The 11,011-nt window shown below is 43.7% G+C and overlaps 1 protein-coding gene across 1 annotated transcript; it reads right to left on the reverse strand.

The window, feature by feature from the left end:
* Positions 1 to 7,222: 7,222 nt before the first annotated feature.
* On the reverse strand, positions 7,223 to 10,758 carry LOC116516249 (chemokine-like receptor 1). Its single transcript, XM_032228687.1, has 2 exons — positions 10,508 to 10,758; positions 7,223 to 8,416 (listed from the first exon to the last, which is right to left on the reverse strand). Exon 2 carries the CDS (start codon positions 8,375 to 8,377, stop codon positions 7,442 to 7,444), a length of 936 nt encoding a protein of 311 aa, XP_032084578.1. The 5' UTR covers positions 8,378 to 8,416; positions 10,508 to 10,758; the 3' UTR covers positions 7,223 to 7,441.
* Positions 10,759 to 11,011: the final 253 nt, after the last annotated feature.

Genomic DNA, 11,011 nt, shown 5'->3' on the forward strand with positions numbered 1-11,011 from the left:
CAGGAAAAGGTTCAGGGAGGTTAGTAAAAAGGAAGCCATTCCCTGGAACTTAGAGGAAATCTCTGTAAGATCCAGCTGGTCTCCGCTTTCACCATCTTCTTATTGCAGAATTATTTCCAGAGATCTACCAGAATAAGAAATTGGAAAACGTTGTTGGATATTGTTGTGGCAACCATCAAAAGTCCTATTCACATAATATATATATTTTTAAGAAAAACCCTTCATATCCTCATTCAACTCATCTAGTAAGATAATCTGGTTCCACCACAAAACCGCGGATGACAAAATCATGGTCGACGAAAGCGCGTATGTGATGTCATCACAGCGCGACGAAAAAGATCGAAAAATGTAAAAATAAAGCGAAAACCTTACCCTAACCCCCCCAAACCTAACCCTAAACCTAACCCTAAACCTAACCCTTAACCTAACCCTAAACCTAACCCTAAACCTAACCCTTAACTTAACGAAAAACCTAACGCTAACCCTTAACCTAACGCTAAACATAACGCTAACGCTCTAAACCTAACCCTAACCCTTAACCTAACCCTTACCTTTATGTGAATCGGCTTGCTGTAATTTAATTTTTATTTCAATTTTTCGATCTTTTTCATCGCGTTGTGATGACGTCACATACGCGATTTCGTCGACCGCACTTTTGTGGAACGCGGTTTTGACGGGTCACAAGATAATCTAGTCCCAAAGATGCTGTTTTCCCAAGAAGCATCTCCTTTGAAGATGTTTCACTTCTCATCCAAGAAGCTTCTTCAGCTCTGACTGGATGATTGTATCCCTCCCCCTCTGTTCCCGACTCTAGAGGGCGGTGCTCATCTCTGTTTCAAAGCCAAGGAGCCAGCGCTGTCCCCGTGGTTATGGGGCCAGCATGACTAAAATGCCGAAGGCGCATGTAACACTGTTACCTCCCCACCAAAGGTGGTCCCTATTTTCCTACTTGCATTTTTTTAGATTGGCAGAAGCTAGGACAAGTAATGGGAGCTCACTCCATTACAAAGCGCTAGGGATTTGAACCGCCGAACTGCCGACCTTTCTGATCGACAAGCCCAGCATCTTAGCCACCGAGCCACCACATCTCTCTTCTGTTGAACAGAGGGCTATTCAGTTATGACACAGATGGCCTCTTTAACCCTGCTTTCAAACCAGCTGTCTGCAAGGAGTATAAATCCTTCCATTCCCCACCATCCAGTCAGAGCTGAGGAAGCTTCTTGGATGAGAAGGGAAACGTCTTCAAAGAAAAAACAGAAAGTCCACTTGCCTCTTGAAAAAGGGCACAACCTGGATGACTTGAGAATCTCCATAAAGGGAACCGAGCATTTTTCCTTGGGCAATTGGAGCAAATCATCTTTGCACAACCTTAATCTAACAATATACTACCGAAATTATCCTTGTGTTTATCTGTTTATACCCTAAAGTTAGCCGAAATGCCACTTCAGACTGCAACAATTTTTGTATCAAGGGACCTCTCAGATGGGTCGAGTGACTGGCCCCAATTCATCCAGTCACTTTTTCATGCTTACAGTGCAGTGGTGAGATTCAAATAATTTAACAACCGGTTCTCTGCCCTAATGACCAGCTGGGTAGGTGGGGCTCGGTGGTCATGTGACTGTGTGGGCATGGCCAACTCAAGGTCACTCAGGTCGATGGGCGCTTCAGCTTAGCTGTGACAATGTAGTAAGGATTAACCGGAGAGGCAGTTTCTATAAGCAGGGCAATAAAGATTAGGCTAGAAACAACACCAGAATGTTTCCTTCCTGCCTTCCTTACAGGATTAGCCCTGTAAAGTGGAAAGAAACAAAAGGAGATTTCTTCCAACAACCGGTTCTCTGAACTGCTTAGAAAGTTACCAGGCGGTTCTCCCAAATAGATGCGAACTGGCTGAATCCCACCACTGGTAAGGATGTATAATTATATAAAGATAATGATGGGAATAGCTTGGAATTTTAATCAGGTCTACATCTCGACCAAAATTAGGCTGGGGGGTGGGGGTTAAAAGCACAATGACTATATATGTATACTTTTTGTTTTGTTTTTTTAAAAAGGGAGAATACAGGTTAAAATATGTATATTGAAAAGGAATTATAAATACCATCAACATAAAATGGAGCTTGCTCAGAAGCTGAAATACACCAAGTAAATGAGATGAAGAGTGGGAAGTAGAGGAGAGAGGTAAGGGAGGAAGAAAGGGAAGTAGAGGAGAGAGAGGGCAGAAGAGAGGGATAGGAGAGAGGGCAAGGGGAAGAAGAGGAGGAGGGAAAGGAGGAGTGGAAAGGAGAGAGAGGAGAAGGAGTGAGAAAGGGGAAGTAGAGAAGAGAAGGATGACAGAGGGAAGAAAGGAGGTAGGGAGGAGGAGAAGAGAGGGAGAAGAAAGTGATAGATAAGGTACAAATGTGTTTGGAGAGCAGAAGAGCCAGTAATTGGCTTTTGGGAGTTGTTGGGAGTTGTTAATAACACAATGTGATGTTGGTTATGTAATAGTATACATGTATATGTTATGAAAATGAAAAAAAATAAAAAACTTTATTTAAAAAGTGGTACTAGAACTCAGTATCTCCTGTGTCTCTATCATCAAAGATACTCTCTAAATATTCTAAATAATTCAATTTTTCCCAGCGAGAACAATTACTGAATTGTTAAAGAGCATCCGGCGACTTCAGCTAGTCCAGAATGCGGCCGTGCGAGTGATTGTGGGTGCACCTCGGTTCACCCACATAACACCTATCCTCCGCGAGCTGCGCTGGCTACCTGTTGATCTCCGTGTGCGCTTCAAGGTGCTTCTTACCACCTATAAAGCCCTTCATGGTAGTGGATCTGGGTACTTGAGAGACCGCCTCCTGCCAATTACCTCCTCGAGACCGATTAGATCTCATAGATTAGGCCTCCTCCGAGTGCCATCTGCCAGCCAGTGCCGGCTGGCCACTACGCGGAGGAGAGCCTTTTCAGTAGCAGCTCCGACCCTCTGGAACGATCTCCCCGTGGAGATTCGTACCCTCACCACCCTTCAGACCTTCCGCGCAGCCCTCAAGAGCTGGCTATCCCGCCAGGCCTGAGGGTAAAGATTTGATTCGCCCCCACCCGAATGCTGAATGAATGTTGTTTATTTTTTAATTATGTGTTATGTTATATGTTACTGTTTGTATCCCCTCCCTATAAGTTGTTAGCCACCCTGAGTCCCCTCAGGGAAAAGGGCGGCCTATAAATAAACTTATTCCTATTCCTATTCCTACTGGTCAAGATGTCCATCATATGCTATTGGACTACCATTCCCCAGCAACCCATCAGATGCTGTTGAACTACAACTACCAGCAGCCCAACCAGAGATATTTTCTTCACTCACCTCATTTCCCACTGTGTTTCTAACTTCTAACTGTCTCGGAATTTTCTTCCTTTTCACCCAAGTGGGGGGAAAAAAGCCATTGACCAGCATTCTGAAGAGCTGAGCCAACTGTTTGTAACATGGATCTTCCTTGGTCTTCTTCCCTCTCCGTTTTTGTTGTTGTTAGTTGTGAAGTTGTGTCTGACCCATCAAAATGCCATGGACAACATTCCTCCAGGCCTTCCTGTTCTCTACCATCCCCCAGAGTCCATTTAAGCTCACACTGACTGTTTCGGTGACTCCATCCATCTGTTGTCCCCTTCTTCTTTTGCCTTCAATCTTTCCCAGCATGAGGCTCTTCTCCAGGGAGTCCTTCCTTCTCCTTAGGTGGCCAAAGTATTTGAGTTTCCTCTTCAGAATCTGGCCTTCTACAGAGCAGTCAGGGTTGATCTCCTCTAGGACTGACCAGTTTGATCTCCTTGCAGTCCAAGGGACTCACAGGAGTCTTCTCCAGCACCATAGTTCAAAGGCCTCCATTCTTTGGCGCCCAGCCTTCCTTATGGTCTAACTTTCACAGCCATCCATTGCAACTGGGAAAACCATAGACTTGACTATATTCTCCCTGTTTAGAAACAGGTGTTTTATATGTTTATTTTATTATAATTTGTCAAACAGAAATGAAAACAGGAATAATATAAAAATACAATGTATATAATATAAAAATACAAACTGAATCAGGTAGAGCATCCCAGATGTTGCCAACTCTATTACAAAAATATGGTTTTTTTACAATCAAGTTTAGAACGATTTAAATTGAGTTTAAAACGGTTGTTTGCACATGGATTAAAACAGAGAAGGTCATTCACAGGTAAAACATTACTATGTACAATTTTGTATGCAGTACTTAAGTCTGACTGCAAGCACTTTATCTTCCTTTTTGGGTCCCTACATGATGCCTATTGTCCCATCTGAGTACATTTTTTTTCATAATTTCATTAACACTAAAAAAAAAAAAAGACTGGCACAAGGAGGAAAATAAAACAAAGAGTAACAAAGAGAAAGCTAAAAAATGCAAGAAAGTGAAAGAAATTAGACCTCAGCCATCTGAAGAACTGGGCCAGCTGCATTTGCAACATCTGTTTTCCTCTTTTTTTCTTCCCTCTTCCCCTTTAGAAAAACCCCTTGATTAGTTTTGCTTATAAAGGAATTAAAGAAAATAAAGATCTGCCTAGTCACCCAATCCCTGGAATCCTGTTAAAACTGGGTTTCTCAAACTTGACTTATTTAAGCTGGATGGACTCCCAGAATTCACCAGCCAGCATGGGAAAAAGGAGAGAGAGAGATAGATGGATGGGTAGGTAAGTAGGTAGGTAGGTAGGTAGATAGATAGATAGATGGATGGATGGATGGATGGATGGATGGATGGATGGATGGATGGATGGATGGGTAGTTAAGTAGGTAGGTAGGTAGGTAGGTAGGTAGGTAGGTAGGTAGAGAGATAGAGAGATAGATAGAAACATAGATAGATAGATAGATAGATAGATAGATAGATAGATGGATGGATGGATGGATGGATGGATGGATGGATGGATGGATGGATGGATGGATGGATGGATGGATGGATGGATAGGTAGGTAAGTAGGTAGGTAGGTAGGTAGAGATATAGATAGATAGATAGATAGATAGATAGATAGATAGATGGATGGATGGATGGATGGATGGATGGATGGATGGATGGATGGGTAAGTAGGTAGGTAGGTAGGTAGGGAGATAGATGATAAATAGATAGATGAGAGGATGGATGGATGGATGGATGGATGGATGGATTGATGAATGGATAGATTGATAGATGGATAATAGAATAGGAGTAGCATGTGAATAGAATAGAATAGAATAGAATAGAATAGAATAGAATATTGGCCAAGTGTGATGTTTCTTTAGTAATGAGCAAGCACGCCTGAGGTAAAGTTATAAGATGGGAAGAGAAGAAGCTTTATTCTCTGTGTTTTCCTCTGGCCCCTGTCATAATATATGGAGTGATTCTTCTGAAAGAGGCCAAGGCATGACTTTCCAAATCCGTAATCAGAGAGGAAACCAGAAGAGATTATGGGAAGTGCAACTTTATGTTGTTTTTTTTAACTTCAATCTCAGCGTTAATCTATGCTCCCCACCTTAATATTTCCACGGATGGAAATGGTACGCTTGTAAAACCTCTTGCCGATGCATCTTGCACTATGCCGTGTGCTGTGCTCTCAGGCAACCTCCATAACAGGTAACGGTAAAGGTTCCCCTAGCGCAGTGTTTCTCAACCTTGGCGACTTTAAGTCCTGTGGACTTCAACTCCCAGAATCCCCCAGCCAGCTCTGCTGGCTGGGGGATTCTGGGAGTTGAAGTCCATAGGACTTAAAGTCGCCAAGGTTGAGGAACACTGCCCTAGCGCATACGGTATGTGCTGTGTCTGCCAGTAAGGTGGTTTTGACAGGAGTCCCTCGTGTCTCCGTGTGTGGGAAAAAAATTACAACAGTGGCCGCCAGTGTTTCAACACAGCTGCAGTTGAAGCATCTTCCTTAAAAAAAAAAAACCTGTTTTGCAATATTTCTGGGCTATACCTATTACTTTGAATAGTATTAACCTCCCTCCCCCTTCACAGGTTCTTGTGAAGTTGTATTACAGCTTCCCGATACCTTCCTCTATTCTCTGTTCAAAAGAAAGATTGTTGTTCTTCTCCCAACAACCCTGTGAGGTGCATTGGGTTGAGAGAGAGAGAGAGGCTGAGGGAAAGTGAGAGTGAGTGAGAGTGAGAAAGAGAGAGAGTGAGTGAGTGAGAGTGAGTGAGAGTGTGAGCGAGAGTGAGAGTGAGTAAGAGAGTGAGAGAGAGAGGGAGGGAGGGAGAGAGAGAGTGAGAGTGTGAGAGAGAGTGAGAGTGTGAGAGAAAGTGAGAGTGAATGAGAGAGAGAGAGAGTGAGAGAGTGTGTGTGTGTGAGAGAGAGAGAGAGAGAGTGAGAGAGAGAGAGAGTTAGAGAGAGAGTGAATGAGAGAGTGAGAGTGAATGAGAGAGTGAGAGTGAGAGCGAGAGAGGGAGTGAGTGAGAGAGAGAGAGAGAGTGAGAGTGAGAGTGAGTGAGAGTGAGAGTGAGTGTGTGTGTGTGTGTGAGAGAGAGAGTGAGAGTGTGTGTGTGTGTGTGAGAGAGAGAGAGTGAGAGAGAGTGAGAGAGAGAGTGAGAGTGTGTGTGTGTGTGTGAGAGAGAGAGAGAGTGAGAGCGAGAGAGGGAGGGAGTGAGAGAGAGAGAGAGTGAGAGCGAGAGAGGGAGTGAGTGAGAGAGAGAGAGAGTGAGAGTAAGAGAGAGAGTGGGAGGGAGAGAGAGAGGGAGGGAGAGAGAGTGAGAGCGAGAGAGGGAGGGAGTGAGAGAGAGTGAGAGTGTGAGAGAGAGTGAGTGTGTGTGTGTGTGTGTGTGTGTGTGTGTGTGTGTGTGAGAGAGAGAGAGAGAGAGAGATTGATTGCCACTGGGAAAACCATAGCCTTGACTATATTCTCCCTGTTTAGAAACAGGCATTTTATATTTTTATTTTATTATAATTTGTCAAACAGAAATGAAAACCAGCTCCCATTGCATTCAATTATGGGTGGCTACAGGAATCTAATGAGGGTGCATATCTGAATCTAAGATCCCTATCTGCAGATAGGAGCAGATATATATATCAGGACCTTCCGGCGCGCCCTAAAAAGTTGGCTTTTCCAGCAAGCCAGCCTGGCCTGAACAAAACAAAATAAATTTTAAAAAAAAATGTCATTGTCAATTTTAATTGGGTTTGGGATATTCTATTTAATTTTTAAAAACTTTTGTATTATGTGTTTCTTTTAATGTTGTACGCTGCCCTGAGTCCTTGGGAGAAGGGCGGCATATAAATCTAATAAACCTAAACCTAAACCATCTAGATTCTAGCTTTGGGCCAAAGAAGGTGGTTCAAATGTGTAAGGAATAGATTTGGAATGAACGCCCTGAGCATTGCACGTATCTCTTCAAGCCAACACGTTTTGGAATGGGTTGGTTTTGCAGAATTCATCATTGGGATTCCACCTCTGCTAAAGATTTGGATTCTTGGTTGCTGCAGTCTACCGGACATCTTCAGTGAAAGCATTCTCAAATGCAGAAAAGAGGGAGCGTCTTAGGGTCTCTCTGAAATTCTCACCCATAAAGACATAGAAGATGGGATTGAGGCAGCTGTTGATAAACGCCAAGCATGATACCAAGGGAAATCCAATATACAGCACGATCTTCATGTTGCATTGTGTTCCATAGTTCATCTCAATGAAGAGGAAGACGTAATAGGGGAACCAGAGGACAAAAAAGGGGACAATCACTGCTGTGATGACTGTGTAGGGCTTTTTGGACAGAGACAACTGAGTCCTTCTCAGTTTCAAGAGAATCGCCCCGTAGCAGAGAAGAATAACAGAGAAGGGAATGACGAAGGCAAAGATGAACCGGCTGATGACCATTGCAGAACTCTTGACCGCTTCAAACTCACCATAAGAGTTAGAGCAACCAGAAGAATTCTTGTCAGTCGAATTTACTTTTGCTTGCCTGCAATACATAACTGGAGAACACAACACCGCAGCCAAGATCCACACACCCAAGGCCACAAAAGAAGCCAACCGAGGTGTTCGGTGATTCTGAGCCCAGACCGGATACCAGACAGAAATGCAACGGTCAATGCTGATGACCATGAGGAGATAAACACTGGCATAGAGGGTGAGGAAGATGAAGACGCCCTTGATCTTGCACAAGACCGGGTTCATGTTCCACCAGAATCCCAGAGCACGAGCCAAAAACAGGAAAAAGATGAAGACAATGTCAGCAATGGCCAAGTTGAAGAACCAGACCGTGTTGACGCTCTTCTTCATTCGGAAGCCAGTGATGAAGATGACCAGCCCGTTGCCAAGGACCCCCATCACTAACGCAAGACTGTAGATCACCAGAGAGGCAATCTGCATCTTGTCCTTCAAGGAACTGAAATTCAAGGATTGAGGTTCACACGTTGTGTTGCTCATTTCCTCTGACCAAGCCAGTTCTTCACTGGCGCCTTCTCCCTTTGAAGCAAAGACATGAGGCATGAGAGTTGGCATGAAAAAGCAGAGGAGATAAAATGGTAGCTGCTACCCACCCTTAATCGTTTGGAGGTCAAAAGATCACAAACTGGGCAAGGATATTTCCTTCGTTAGTTGGGAGGACAATCAGGTGTGTTATGTTCAAATGTAAGAACTTGCTCGGTGGACCAGATCAATATATCTATAGGCAGCAATGTTTTTCTCACTTAGACAAGGGCTCCAATTTTCACACTGGTTGAAAAGTTTCACACTCTAAGGCCGTAATGGCAAACCTATGGCACGTGGGCTGGAAGTAGCACGAAGAGCCATCTCTCCCGGCATGCCAACTGTCACCTGTTGCTCTTCTGGGTTCTGGTGTGACCAGCTAGCTGGTCTTCACACACGCATGCATGCCAGAAACCAGACAACCAGATGACCAGCATGTATGTGTATGCTGGAAACCAGAAGCTCAGCTTCCTGGCACACACATGTGCACGGGGGAGATGCTCTTTTGGTTTCTGGTGCTTTCTCGTGCATGTATATGCACTCCCATTTCGGCACTTGGTACCGAAACGGTTTACCACCATGGCTCTAAGGCAGTGTTTCTCAACCTTGGCAACTTGAAGATGTCCGGACTTCAACTCCCAGAATTCCCCAGCCAGCGAATGCTGGCTGGGGAATTTTGGGAGTTGAAGTCCAGACATCTTCAAGTTGCCAAGGTTGAGAAACACTGCTCTAAGGCAAGATCCAAAATCATCTTGAGAAGAAAGGGGGGTAGGAAGGAGGGAGGGAAGGAGGGAGGGAAGGAAGGAGGGAAGGAAGGAGAGAAGGAGAGAAGAAAGGAGGGAAGGAAGGAGAGAAGAAAGGAGGGAAGGAGGGAATGTAGGAGAGAAGGAAGGGGGGAAGGAAGGAGGAAAGGAAGGGGGAAACGAAGGAGAGAAGGAGAAAAGAAAGGAGGGAAGGAAGGATGGAGGGAAGGAAGGAGGGATAACAATTAAACAATTGTAGTTAAATGGAGGTATAATGATGGTAATATGTATAAATATCTGAGTTAAATGCTGGCTGGGGAATTCTGGGAGTTGAAGTCTGGACATCTTCAAGTTGCCAAGGTTGAGAAACACTGCTCTAAGGCAAGATCCAAAATCATCTTGAGAAGAAAGGGGGGTAGGAAGGAGGGAGGGAAGGAGGGAGGGAAGCAAGGAGGGAAGGAAGGAGGGAAGGAAGGAGAGAAGGAGAGAAGAAAGGAGGGAAGGAAGGAGGGAAGGAAGGACAGAAGGACAGAAGAAAGGAGGGAAGGAAGGAGGGAATGTAGGAGAGAAGGAAGGGGGGAAGGAAGGAGGAAAGGAAGGGGGAAACGAAGGAGAGAAGGAGAAAAGAAAGGAGGGAAGGAAGGAAGGAAGGAAGGAGGGAGGGAAGGAGGGATAACAATTAAACAATTGTAGTTAAATGGAGGTATAATGATGGTAACATGTATAAATATCTGAGTTAAAATACTTCAGTTAATATGAATTATGCTTGATGACTGTGGAAGAGATGCACGAAAGCCTTTTGCAACCAACTGATACACTTTCTACAGTATGTAAAAAAGGAAGATTTTATGTGTTGTGTTTGTTTTGAAAAATAAAATAAAATAAAATAAACCAAAATCATCTTTTGGCTTGAAAACTAGTTTGGAATAAACAGGAAGAGGGCACACTATCTGTTTGTTCGCATAAGGCGAAGGAAAGAATTCCTCCTGATGAGTTTTTTCATTTCAAAAAAAGATTAAAGGAGAGAAAGGAAAAAAAAAAGACCTGATGCTAAAAAGACAGGAACTGAAAAGTAGAGAAGCTGGAGATAAAATCCAGAAGTCTAACCAAAAAGGATAAGGATGGGTAGTGATCTACAAAGCATTAAAAATGCAATTATGAGCCCAATCCCAATCTGTTTTCCTTTCATTTTTGAACAGCTCATAAGGGTATCAAAGTCAATCTCAAAAAAACTCTCAGAAAGACAAATGTTGAATCAATAGATTTAGATCAGAGCTTAGTTAAGTTCCAAGATCAGGCACAGCGACGTCTCGCGGGTGGAGAAAAGACTAAAATACAGACTAACCGAGATGAATCTGGGTTGCTCCCGTATTGAATCTTCAGCTCTTCGTCCCCGATGTTTCTCTGGAAGATGCTGGATTTTCCTTCTTTTTTCAGAATCTGGGCCTTCAGGGGATGAAATTTGCCGTCTTCTTTCTGGAAGAAACTACACAAGGAGTTTCCCTGGCATGGAGAACTGCATTGGCTGAATCTCCGTCAGGTCTGTGAATAGTGAGGAAAATTGTACTTATTTTAGAAGATGGTGGTTCTTTGGGTTTCCTGTGGTCTCTGCTGTAATATATGGAGGGATTCTGCTGAAAGAGAGAGAGGAAGCCCAAATTTGTCATCAGAGAGGAACCAGTTGAGATTATGGGAAGTGGAGGGTTATGTTTCAGTACTTTAATCTCAACTTTAATCTACACTCCCAACACTTGAGGGAGGTTACCTGACACTCCCCAGATTTAGTATTTAGTATTTTTTAGTATTTATTAGGATTTATAGGCCGCCCTTGTCCCTGAGGGGACTCAGG

The sequence above is a fragment of the Thamnophis elegans genome, chromosome 12 (assembly GCF_009769535.1).
Source record: "Thamnophis elegans isolate rThaEle1 chromosome 12, rThaEle1.pri, whole genome shotgun sequence".
Classification (NCBI taxonomy): Eukaryota; Metazoa; Chordata; class Lepidosauria; order Squamata; family Colubridae; genus Thamnophis; species Thamnophis elegans.